We start from the raw sequence: 13,914 nt of genomic DNA on the forward strand, positions 1-13,914 counted from the left end.
AGGGTGAAGCAACGGACGAAGCCCCGTTCCTTCTATATTGCTTTCAAGGTAACCGCATATCATTTCATTCTGCGAGGAAAACCTTTCGCACTTTAGTGTCCCTGTAATGAAGCACCGTTATTGCGAATTACGCACACACAAACGGGCATGCAAGTAGGCACGGTATTGCGTAACAGGACAGAAGAAACGTTGTTCCGCTTTTTTTTATTTTATTATTATTATTTTTTTAAGGTACTGTAATCCAGTAGAGCTGCAATCTCAGACTTTTCTTATTTGATAGCCTTACGTCACAATTTTCGTCACAATTGCCCTCTAAGTTTATTTTAGAAACTTAAAATTGAAAGTTACGGGCAACATTGTGTCGAAGTCGCCACCAACTGCGCATTGCACGTCAACTACGACGGCAAAACTACATTGCATGCGCGTAACGCTGGGTCTAAAACAAAAGAAATCTGACACGTGTCGGCAAGTCAGTCGGGAACATAAATCACTGTTGGTTGACAAATTGGGGATTATTTCCCACCAGACGTCGCCCCTAGCCGCTTTACCGCCAATTTTACTAGCAAATTAAACATATTTAGCGTTCCCTGTCACAAGTACAACTTGTTGTGGTGGGTTTACAAGCAAGAAGCTGTTAATCTACGCCGCCAACATAACCTATCTGTCTGCTGCTTTATGTACTGCGCGGAGTTACGGCTGCCAAAGTACTGAGATTATGATAGGTCCCAAAGGTTTAGCTGCAGTATGTTCAATAGGTGTTCCTCTAAGATGCCCATTGAGTCTATTAATAGACGACTTTACAATAGCAGCATGGGAACTTTGAGCGACACTGCTCCGTCGTCTGCTTCGGTTCATGTCTGTGGTCAGAGCCCGGTTGACGCTGTTGCTGCGCACACCGGGAATGTTGTTGTTCTTCTTCCACCTCCACCATTGAGTTCCCATAAGCCCTTGGGTGCCACAGGTGACGCTTTTTGAAGCGTGATGTGGGCAAGCTTGGCAATACGAGGTTCAATGCGAGGTTCATCGCCCTGCGTATCATTTCGTGCATGGAGACCAAATGACATAGCTCCGAGATATTAGTGCGGTCCCACTGAAGGCTTCTGAAGGATGTTTGGCACCGGTAGTTCCGTGGGACTGCCTGCCCGTCTATTATAGCCTAATCTTCGTTTTTAGGGGGAGGGCAGTACTATTTTTGAAACGTGATGTCGGCTAGACTTGCGCTTGTCTCATCCTACAGTTGGCAACAAGACAGTACCGTAAGGCAGTTCGCAGAATACCTCCTTCGACGTTACGCCGCTTCCCCTGCATTACAGCCACACAGTCAGGCTTCTTGGACTGCCAGCGAAGAAGGACGCATTCGCGTAACGGTACCGCGAGCGCGGCACACGCACGCTTCTGAAGGTGTCCATGCCGCCACTCTATACGGAAATATTTACTATACGGTTTACACGATATACCGACCCATTCGCGTGACAACGACGCATTATAAGAGCTACGATATACAAGCATGAAACCATTATGTGCGCCTATATTACATGGGCCAGGCCGGGGTCACGCCGCCCCGAGTCAATCCCGCATAATCCCTGGCAGACCAATTAATTGAGCTTCGCAACCGGTTTAAACCCGACGACGTCGTGATATTGGCATTGGCTCATAATGACTGGGAGGTGTTGCCCATCGCTTGTATTATATAGAGGTGATTCGCTCGACGACCACAATAGAACAATTGCGCCAACGAGCTCTTGTGTTATGTGTCTTGATGCTATCGTCTCGTCCTTGATGTGTATTTGTAAACACACCTTTCAATAGGTCTACACGGTTGTAAGAACATGCAAAGATCATTTTGCTTCCTGACAGCGTAATCTTTACGATCTCTTTGGCGATCTATTGAGCGCGCCCCCTGTTGAGATGCATAGAAGCGGATACACACGTGAAGTTGTGACGATCAAAAGGGTTGGCGCATTATTAACCGCACCCCGAAGGTTTTTGATTTATACACGTCGTTTCGTTTGCTGATTGTAATCTGCCATTTCCATTGTATTGTAGAGCAGTGCGAATTTCTTGTTCCCAGTTCCGTAAGTCGACGTTCATTACTTTTTTTTTGCTACAATCTGGGTTCTACATCTTGAGTTTTACGTTTCCCGTCATATTCTGATTGTGAACGAAAAAAAAAAATCACTCAATATAAGAATCGCCGATTTCTCCACCGCAACACGCCCAAGTAGGAACGGGTAATCGATTTGCCGTCTCTATCCGACACCATGGAATAAAACGAAGTAACATGAGTGGTTGAGCTATAGTGTAATGGGCTTGTAGGCAACATATTCCTTACAGGAGAAACTTACTACACATAACAAGAAGGAACGAGACTCAAGGCAGGATGAGAATTATCCCCATTCTTTTCTTTCTTTCAATCAATCAATCAACCAATCAGGATGAGAATTTTTGCTTGTGTGTGTCCTCCGCTTCTCCTTACTCAAGGACTAGGTTGCCTATATGAGTTTGATTGTTAGAACAACAATAAAAAAGAAAGGAAAAAAGAAAAGTACCAGGGGAACACGACGTATGGCAGCAACATGACGTACATATTTAGACGTATAGCAAACGCTTGCTGTGCGTGCCAGGTCAATCGTCACAGAAGATTTTCTTCCTTGGCCTATAACTGTGATATAAGATGTCAGTGAACAAGTCATTAAAGCGCAAGCAAGCTGGTGTAACGACGAAGTCTAGTCCTGTCTGCTTGTGTTTTCTGTTCCTGTCCCTCAGCACGGCCTCAAGCTCAAGGACATGCTACCGTCAACATGCTATATCGTTTTCGACAAAACTACATTATTTGCTTGATGTACTTAATGTATTTTTATTGCGCGATGAAGCGGTGCAATCATCATCAATAAAGTTGTCGTTGTTACTTTAGGCGTTGCAAAAGCGGCGAATTGCTGAAAAGGTTTAAAGGAACGTGGGTGGCTTTCTCGACACCCTCTGAAGTATGCGTGTTTCTGCCACTGTCGCCACTGTCTTATAAGGACAGAGTGCATTGTGCAGTGCGTTGAGGGACATCGGTGTATTTAGTCTACGGTCATCTGAACTATTACCTAATTTAGTTATATCTCAGTTATTTTTTTTTCTGTACCTGCATGTGCCCGAGATAGGGCCTGCGGCATTGTTAAAAAATAATAATAATAATATTAATAATTTACAGTACGCATTCGTTAGTTGAACCCTGCTTATTCTTTTTTATGCCTTTTGGTCATCTTGGGGCTGGTTTTTCTACTTTCTTTTCCATTCAAATGTTCTGGGGTAGTCTGGAGTATAGCCTCACATCTCCATTTTTTTTAATCAATCAATCAGCGTGTATGGCACCTGGAACGTAACTTTTTTTACAGTGTGTTAAGAACATACTACCTTCAGCAAAGCAGTCCCGGAAAATATTTCCTTTTGGAAGCGCGCATTTCCTGAGAAAATTAGTTTGAAAGAGTGCGGCCAGCGGCAGCTATCTCTCCTAGCCCCTTCTGGTGCATGTGTTACGACGTCAGATCATCCGAGCACTTCTATTGGCTGCCGAGAATCGTCTGCTACGGCGCAGGCGTAAGGCGGCGGGTTGACTGCTGTGCTTCATACACAGGACTTGCAGCTAAACAAAAAGACAAAAATGCAAAGAGAAAGAAAAAATAGGGCGCCTCAGTACGGGACGGATAACGTGGCGTCGCAGAACAGCATCCGAGGGACGGAGTTATTTAGTGCTCTACTCGCAGTTACTTTTTTACCTTGTACACAGTAACCCGACTAGAATACTTTTTGTGAATCCCTTGTACAAGATTGATGCGAGTGTATGTCGCTGGGCTAGTAATTCTAATTTCTATTCCCGCCTTTCTATATAGCCTTCTCATGCGCCTTTAACAATGAAGGTTAGAAATGACAATGCAAGGTAACAGTAACGCAGCCACAGGCTTACAGGTTCCCGAGTAATAGTTTCTAATCAACCCACACAATAGTCTCTCACCAGGACACCTGGTGAAAGACTATGCCTTTCAGTAAGATGCAAGTATTTCCATCGTATCACATGACTCTGTTGGTTTACCTGCCGATACGGAAACGTTTTTCTACACGGTACATTCGCACTTTGAACGCGCCTACGCTACCCTTGATACTCTAATTTTATCTTCTCGACTGCAAGATATTCATAACAATATAGAATAGAATTCGTGACCACGTTCTTAAATAAAATGGCTGCAACCGATGCAGACCGATACATGAATGAGAGCGCACCTCATGGTTAGGTAAGTCTATCATAATTCATAAACGACAAACCGTAACTATGTAAAATGACGACGTAACGGGTAAGTGAAGCACATCAACATTTTCATCCATCATAATTACGCTGTCTGCAACCGTAGACAAATGAACCGAAAGCGCACAGGTAAGACTCTGTTGTCCCAACGCGCCTTTATTATTATGACCATGGTCGCAGATTTTATTAGCGCAATTGCTCTACACGTAGAAAAGATCGTGCTTCTGAAATACGCTTACTGACAATAGGTCGTGACGCAGTGCGTTCCGAAAGAGGTAAGCCGTAGATTAATAAAGACGTGTGTTCACTTTGAAACCGTCAATTATTTTGATACTTATTCATTGATTGAGCATTGTGCAGAACGTCTACTGCGCACGCCACAGGGCCTTGTAACACATTTCCTCACGAAAGCCATGCTGGAGAGACGATTTTGTAAGAATTGCAAAGGAGGAGATGCTGATGATTCGCAGTACCGTTGCGTGGTGCCGGTTTTGGGTTGTCGTCCGTTTTTTTTTTTTTTTAATGGTGATTTAACACAATACGAAGCTGCGTCCAAATACGTTGTCTATACGTGACTGACACGTTTTTGGAAGATTTCCTAAGGAGCTGTCGCTTTAGAAGCTGCGTCATGCGACAAGAATTTTTTTTTTTCTGAGAAAATGTTTTATGAAAGACGGTTGAGTGAATAGCTTATAGAGGAACTTTCGGAAAGCTAACCAACCCCCTTGGGGGTCCTCAACGTATGTAAATAAATAAATAAATAAATAAACAGAGAAGAGAGAGTGTTCAAATAGAATCCTGTTGGCGTTGCACTTTTGATGTGCAACTGTACTTAGTTCGCTGAAATAAATAAAGACTTTTTACTTTAGTTCAATTTCCGGTTAATTGAATCGAATTTTGACTTCACTTAGTGAACATGCTACTACCTTGCATGTATGCATCTGTAGCACTATACAGTACGATTTATGGCGATGGAAGGTAAATGTAGCTGTCTTCTTCGTGTGCTTTTTTTTCTCTCTCTCTCTCTCTCGTTAAACAACCATGCTTCCAGTGACAATAAGATGTTACTTTTATATCTCGTAAGACAACAGTGCTTCTACAAATATATTATGTAAAAGCTTGAAAACTGCGTTACACTGTATGTGCGCGTTCCTACCATTGTCTGGCTGCGAGAGCTCCATATCATTCCAAGAGCTTCGATGTAGTATTATTACTCATCACCAATCACCTCATCATTAAAAATCTGAAACTAACCACTCTGTCCCCAGGTAGCGAGCCAAAAATTAAGTAGATATCCTCCCAAAACTCCAGTTGGCAAACAGCTGGGTAAATCACAACACTGCCACCACCAATAGCACCGCAAACAGGGAGGTCATCTATACTCGCGAACGCCTGAAACATTTGTTGTTCCCAATTACAGGCTGGACACTTACAGGTCAACAATGGCGTCATAACATTAGCACCAGCAACGACAAACAGAAACCAGGTAATAGGCGTAACACGGCCTTCCGTGGGGTTTCCGAAGGTACGACTCATTTCCTCCAAATGGTTTCGGCACAGAATAGCACATTGCAATCCAAGGTTCTTCACGTAGACTCCTCTGCTTCTACACTCTCAACTCCGTTTGTTGAATTGTGCTTGCAAACACGCCTTCGAAATCAACTGGTTAAAGCGATTCATCCAGAATCCCCCCTCCACATCCTCAACGTTTGGCGACACCATCTCTGGGCACTTAGACAGGGCGAACTTTCTTTTACGGTCCCAGCAGCCTGCTTCAGAACACCACAAAGCAGAACACGTCATCAACAATCACGTCATCACACACGCCGTCACGGTGTTATGTCACGTCTACCTACAAAGCCAAACAAAAACAACTTAAAGGCCATTAGCCGTGTGGTCAGAAAGTGTCAATCAAAAGTGAGTTTCAATTAACTGACCCCAGAAAATGTCGGCACACTCGTAAGCTCTAGAGAGCCCTGACTGTGCATGACGTGAAAGCTACTGGGGAGTAGATCGAGTCCTGGTGGCACGAATTGACAGCTATGACGTGGTTGTACCGCTGCTGCTTGTGAAAAAGCGTGACAGGTTTCTGCACTGGACGGCCTGGTATGCACCTTAGTACGCTGTATCCGCTCTACAATCTACATGTTTTTTCAAACGGCGGTTTTGTTCAACGATAATGCTTGTGTATAAGAACAAGAAATTGTTGTACACAACGTCCCGAGTACGCCGTACCTCGAGGTAGTGACTCAAAAGGAGAGACACATATTAATGCACAGAGCTTAGTGCAACCCTGACAACGTAATAGATTTTTAGCATAGCTTAGGATGTGCTATTCTGTTCTGTGACAGTCTTGAACATAGGCGCTCACAACTGAAGATGCTTCACATTCATTCCACGTTTTACCTCACAGACAACCAAAAAATATACATATCTACAAAATTGCGCCGCCATTTAGAAAACCCTGAGTCATAACCCGGCTACAAGATCACGAGACAAGCGAGTTGGTTTACATTACTTGAAGTAAACGAAGACATTGCCTTGAGGATGAGGAGACACACAGCTAAGACGACACGAACAACCAACTCAACGTTCGGTTGTTCGTGTCGTCTTCTCTATGCCTCGATCCTCATCCTCAAGGTAAACGTCTTTGTCTACTTCGAATGTGTAGCACGTTAGGCACTTTCGATGCAGTGAACTTTGTAGGACGTCTCCTAAAAGCAACGAAAAAGCAACGCTGGTGTAAGGGCGCTCAGGACGCCTCTTTGTCCCTGTTGACTCCTATACAACCTCAACCGTGCGCAGAACCGAAACAATGCTATGCCTTTCGAAACCATTACAAAAACACGTGCTACACGAGAACACGCAAGGCAGCCATCCAAATCACTTGCACTGCAAAACAGCTTCCCCATCGAGCTCGACGAACCGATTTCCACAAGTCATCGTGCAGCCCGACAAAAAAACGAATGCGCGAGAAAAACTATTAAACGTATGCGATGATCGCTCACCTTGAAGAGCATCGTCGCCGGAGTAAAAGTGGCAGCTATCGTGGTTTAGCGTGAATGACTCTGTGATGTCGGGGGAACGGCATAGTGGTCTTTGAGAAAGGACATGGAAAGGGAGACGCAAAATGAGGAGGGAAACGAGAGGGGTCGGCGAGGACCAGATCACGACGACGACACAATGCCGCGAAGGTCGGCGGCGTTGGCGGTAGTCAGACTTGTACACGTTACCGAAAAAAAGGAACTAAATACCGTTACTCGTTACCACGAAAAAAAAGGAACTAAATACGTTACCCGTTACCAAAGTAACAACAGGAACGCGTTCCCGTTACTCGACAGTAACGAGTTACTTTTACGTTACCATGCTATTACAGAGCCACAACCATGTCAAAATTGACACGTGCTTTATTTGGTCCGACAATTTCCATGGAATTCACTTTGAAGAATAGTTGGTACGCGAAATGGCCATCGGTTATTTTTGGTGCGTTTGCTCGAGAGAGCCTGTGTGGCAAGACTGAAAAATTGCTGTGGAAATGCATGGTTGCATCAAATACAGCCACATTTGTTTGATGCATGTGTTGGATGCGCCTGACTAGTAGCGAGGCTGACTTTCCTTCTTTTGTTGTTCTGTGAATTCAAGGTCAACAGCTGCTTTTATTCCCTTATTTTGGCACCACGGTTAGGAGGCTACACGACGTCAGCGCGATATTGTGCGTTTATGATCAGATAAATATGTGATATATACGATATGTTCTGATAAAACTGATAAATGCTACAGCAACGTCTACAAGCCGTTGTATAAGCTGGTACTTTGCATGGCTAACCTTTCCTTTCGTTCAGTAACAACACCCCCCCCCTCCCTCGCGTTGTTAGCCACCAAATCAACAAAGGTTCTCTGGCCTCACAACACGGCATTGGCTCCACGAGGTATTCGATTGATTCATGGAAAGCAGTGCCTTTAACGTGTAATCCTCGATACGGTAACTGCTACAGCTAACTAAAATATTCAAGACGCTTACCTGAGCACGCTCCTCCAAATTCGAATACGACGGGTGGGATGCACTCGGCCATTTTAGTTTGGGAAGGCAAAGAAGACACTAAAATACTACATTCCCGTCACCTTTTGCCGCCTTCACCCTGAACGTCTCGTCCAACCCAGGCCACACTCACGTGATTATCGTCTGTGCCATCTTATAATCCAACGAGTGATCCTCAGTGGAGCCCACAAGTGTGGAGGTGGGAGCGAAAATACGGGGACTAAGGTTTCTTCCCGGGTTACGCTGCTAGGTCAATGACGCGCGTAAGCTGCATATCATAAATACGGGATTTTGTGGTCCACGTCCGGTGGACCCACTTTACAACAACACGGCGAATTAGCAGAGATTGACAATGCCATCTCAGGATCCGAGTTTCGGACAGCTTAGTTACTCTAGTATATCCATTGGCAGCTGCTTGGAGATAACACCCACACGCCACACCCACAAACAAATCCAGGGTATTTTTCCAAGAATGCTTTCATTGTCAATGACACGACCCGGAAGTGTTGCTGCATTCGTCATGCCGGTCACCTCAGGACTCAACAAAAGAATGACTGTCGACCAGAGGCTCCCAGGAGCTGAACATCCAGGTCAGGTCACCTCGTGTTAGAAGCGTAGAGATTTCGGGAATTTCCACATACTAACTGACCATGTCGTCCATGTTGAAGCCGAGCATAAACGAAGGAAAGGAACGAGTAACGTGAGTAACGAGTTACCGATTTTTGTAACTGAATACGTTATTAGTTACAATTTTTAGAAAAGTAACTAGGTCGTTACTTCGTTACCGAAAAAAGTAACTGGTTCCTGGGTAACGAGTTACTTGTAACGAGTTACGTACAACTCTGGCGGTAGTATGCTTACTAGCGGTGCCGAGTGCCGAGTGGCCGACCTTTCCTGCGGTCCCGTATACGCGGGGTCCCATCGTCCGCGCGTCATTCGGCGGGGAGCCCACGAAACTCGCGCACTGTCTTCTTTGTCTTCACCTTGGCGCGGGGCCGCTTTGGTCACGCGAGGAAGTTCACATCCGTCGGTGATACGCTTTAATTTCCGTAATGGGGCGGTAGGAGCTTTCTGTGAGTAAGGGAGGCTATAGGGGTGGGGGTGTTTTGGTTATGTGGGAGACGTTCCTTGAAGTATTTTTTCTTTGTTTTCTCGTCAATGTGGACCAAGGGTGTATGGAAAGGTTGGTGAGCTTTGCAATCGCCTCTGTAGATGCAAATAAGCAGTCGGAAAAAAAAATAATAGTAGTAATAAAGAATAATAAGTGAATTGGTTCTGTCATTGAAGGACCTCACTCCTGCTCTGCGCAGGAACTACTGACTGCGCATGTGCAGTGGGAGTGACAGCATGGAAGGACGGTACACAAACATTCCGTAGACTGTATTCACACTCGATTTTTTTACCCCTCGGATTTCCAGTTAACACGACACTATATGTAAGAGACACGTATCGCTGGACCGTATCGTTAATTTATATCGGTGCCATTACTTTGTGTTGTAGTTATCGAACATTGCAAATGAAACGCACATGAATCGTGGAAGGTTTGTTACTGTATAGTGCAATATAAAAGCTGGACGCGTGCTCTTTGACGCGCTAAAACAAACGTGAGAAAGATTTATACATGAATGGATGTTGTTTAGAACAGTTTATATTTTTATAGTATACTGTATTGTGAACCGATGTATTGAAGTCCACGTCATTGTGAAAGCAGCTACCTACCGCGCCGCGACCTACGAATGATTTTTTGTTTCATCTTCTGCATCTATCTATCTATGGATCACGCAATTCTTTGTTTTTCATTCGCTGAGCCAAGGCAGAACTTCCACTGTTTCCTGTGTAAATAGTATTCGTTATTATATCAGGAAAGCAGTAGAATATCCGTGCAAGAATCTCTCATATTCCAATGCCAACGCGAAAGGCTTCCCACGGTGTATCTCTTGAATCCATCTGCAAGGACGGCGAGCTTTCCAATGATACATTTCTGCAGCTTAGCCGCTTCTTTTACTTGGCAGATGTTACTTGTAAGTCGAAAAAATCCAAACCTGCTTCAGGTTATCATTTTTATATAATTTTTGTGGCTTTGTACACTAGTCTTTGTTGTTAACATGTATTACAAATACACAGAACTATGTTTCAGAACTAGAAACTGTTTTCTAAAAGTCTAATTTTATCTTACCTATCGCACTGCGAAGATGCATGGGTAAGCAATTCAGACAGACCAGCATCAGACACGACAGGCGGCAGGTGAGGCATGACAGATCACAGATGAGTGGCAAAAGTTGGATTTTGGTTCATACCTTACCTAATCAATTGCTGCTGAGGATTATCGTCACTTGAATCCAATAGACACGACGTTCACATAGTCTCCAAACAGAGAAATGTACGCAAGTATGTACAGTTACCACATACTTACATGCTATATCATGCTTACGGGCTATATCGTTAGACGAAGCTCTTCGAGATTTTGCCAAGCTATAGCATGCCTTGCCGTGGATACATACTCCTGCATAAACCGCTGTCAGCGCATTGCGCCCCACGTTGGTCGCACGCTTCTCTCGTCGCACGTCGTCCACCGTAGCAGAGCTCCATGGCATTATCATTGCACTTCATCGATTCCTTGTGGCCCCTAGGTCTTGGGTCATCTACAGCAGCTTGGGTTGAGGGTCTTGAAAGCAGCGCTGGGTTCCGCAGGCCTCGCCCCTCTGATAGGTGATGCTCTCAGGATTTTCCATTCCTGCGCTGAGTCACGACATTATCCTGCAATGGATCCAGGGACATTCCGGCATACCCGGGAACGAAGCAGAGGATGCAGCAGCGTCACGAGCGCACCGGTGCGTCCGGTGTATACTTCACTTACTCCGACCCTCGGTTGATGCTCTCATCTCTGAGCAAGAGGATGTGCGAGGACCTTTGGTTTAGTGAATCCAGATCGATCGACACTGAGTAGAATACATCCAGATCTGTCCTTTGTTGTGCCTGCATCGCTTCCTCGACCTGTGGAGGCGTTATTCGGCCGACTCAACGCCCCTTACAGTGGACAACAACAACGACAATTACATTATGGACGATGATGTCATGGGGTGTTTCCCCCGCTTATGCTGCGGGACACTACCCCATACGCTTGCAGTGGACGCTTCTTACACAAGATTCGAAAAGTAGCCTCGCCCAACAAGGGGTGGATCCAGACACTCGATTTTTGTTTTTGGTTGGTTTTGGGGAGGCGGTTTCTTCGTCGTAATTGGGAAGGGGAAAGGGGGAAAACTAATGCTTAACCTAACGTTTTGGGGGCGATTACACCCCCCCCCCCCCCACTCTGCTCTACGTGTGGCTTGTGGAGGATACGGATCACATCACAATGTCCTGCGATCGCTACAGCGGAGCCTGCCGTCTTTTGCAGACCAAGTTGGCGACATTAAACTATTCGAACCGTGGCACCCCCAAGTCAGCTATCGAGCGTTCGGCGCTGTGTTTAGATATCGAAGCGACAAATGGTTTTGATCATGATGTCAGCTCAAACATGTGGACCGTATAGCACGCCCATGGACAGCCATACTGATCCTCTAATAGGTTTTAACTTCTGCGCTTATTATGCTGTCATCACATCATCGTCCCCACCAACCCCTGCTGGTCTTTGCTGTTAACTGCATTCTGGAGGCACAGGTGCACCGCAGTAGCCGGTCCCATTTGTGGAGCCACAATCTCCATATTATTTTCTCTTCAAATACACCCATCCTGCCACTTACCGCAGTCTCTCTTTTTTTCTGTCTTTCGGTAAACGATACCCCCCCCCCCCCCCGCCCCGCCACATACAAAGCCCTTGCACTTCCCCCAACAACACAAGGCTGTCCTATGGATATCCGATGTACGTCAGAAGTTGGATGTTGGGATATCCTGGGGATAACGAGTTTCGTCCGATAGTACGCTAAGAGGTTCAAGTGAGAGAAAGAAGGAATACTCTTTGATGTCAGACAGACATCCAGCCCAACAACTCACGGCTCTCCTAGGGATATCCGATGTGTCACAACTACCGTCACTTTTTCTTGTCAGTTATGTTTCGAAAATAATGAAATTCCGAATTCCGGTTTCAGTCACGGCATGTTGTCCTTTAATTCTTAGCTGTCGATCCACATTAACGGTGTAAGAAATGCTAGTTTCAATAAAATTTTGCACGTCACGGATATCCTTAGCACAGTCATGTGTTGTTATTATTATTATTATTATTATTATTATTATTATTATTTATTGTTGGGGTATAGATAACCAGGATATCGGTTTCTCGATGGCCTGAGGATGTCATTTCCGCGCTTTATCTTCTTCATCCACGTTGGATATCAGAGATATCCATCAGACAGACGAGTCTGACCACGGACGTTAAAACAACAACAATTATATTCTGACCATGAAGTGGGGAGGGACGTTAGGACATTAATCGTACATCTAGTGGATATTCGGAGTTGTTGAGATCTTTTGTACAGATACGAAGTTTCGTAGCGTGACATAAACCATCGTTGTTACAGCTTATGGGTACTACTTCTACGCTGCTGTAATGTGCAAGTACTCTGGTGGAGTCGGTTAAAAAGGGGGCAAGGCACACTTCGGCCTACGTGGGACTCTCCACCCCATACATTAGTAAAATCGTAATGCGTGAATTATGTCTTCGCTGGTAGACTTCATTGCATGAATCGCTTCATGTCCCCGGTTCACTTCGTGTTCGTTTAAACGTTCCCTGTATATTGACCTGCAAATAGACACAGTCCGTGGGTCTCTTCTCTTTGAGAACTGTACCTATGTACTTTTCCGTTTTTCTTCCTTTTTTGGGGGGGGGCCTTTCCTCCTCCAACGGTAAATTAAAGACTACATTTTGTCAAACTACTTATTCGCCCCAACAGAAGACAACGTGTGCGATTCAACAACTTCATTTTAATGATGATGACTGGGGTGTTTCATCGCGAGAGGGGGATACTATACCTCACGGGCTCAATAGAGCGAGGCAATTGGGAGAAATGATGAGTGTGTCATTCAGTTTTATTGCTTTTATTATAGAAGCGATAAAACTGAATGACGTTTTATCAAAGTTTTATATATCTATGTCATTCAGTTTTGCAAGCACGTGTCTGACCTACCACATATGGGTTCACAGACGATAGCGTGCCCGGCGAAGGAATGCATCCTCGACATGTCCTAGCATGGGCGTTCCCAGGATTTTCTTCTTTTTTTTGGGGGGGGGGGTAGGGGAGGGGGAGAGGAAAGAGCTTCCAAGGGGTGACAAAACGAGCAACCAACAGATACTAGACAACAGAACGACGTCAATCGAAACGTCTGATATATGCAGACTATGAGAATCGGGTTATTATGACGACATCGTGACGACATTTTGAGGACGACATCGGAGTACAAAGAATGACGACCTGCGCGTAAAGGGCGCGAAATAGGCGGCTTCAGAAAATCCCAGCGAGCTTAGCGCCGCTTTGAACTATGGGAACTTCTTTATCAGAAAAGAGGAGGTCGTCTCCAAACTGTTTCGATTTCCTCCCTCTCGGCCGATAGTCCACGAAATGTCAAGGTCAGCGAAAACGAAACGTGAAGG

General features: G+C 45.1%; 1 protein-coding gene across 1 annotated transcript in view; it reads right to left on the minus strand.

Annotated features, from left to right (window-relative positions):
• LOC135396166 (uncharacterized) overlaps positions 1-7,487 on the minus strand; it is a 48,884-nt gene extending 41,397 nt beyond the window's left edge. The window contains exon 1 of the mRNA XM_064627197.1: positions 7,297-7,487. Within this exon, the coding sequence (XP_064483267.1) occupies positions 7,297-7,308 (12 nt within the window). The 5' untranslated portion in view covers positions 7,309-7,487. The remainder of the gene's footprint in view (positions 1-7,296) is intronic.
• Positions 7,488-13,914: the final 6,427 nt, after the last annotated feature.

This window comes from Ornithodoros turicata, chromosome 5, assembly GCF_037126465.1.
Source record: "Ornithodoros turicata isolate Travis chromosome 5, ASM3712646v1, whole genome shotgun sequence".
Taxonomy (NCBI): Eukaryota; Metazoa; Arthropoda; class Arachnida; order Ixodida; family Argasidae; genus Ornithodoros; species Ornithodoros turicata.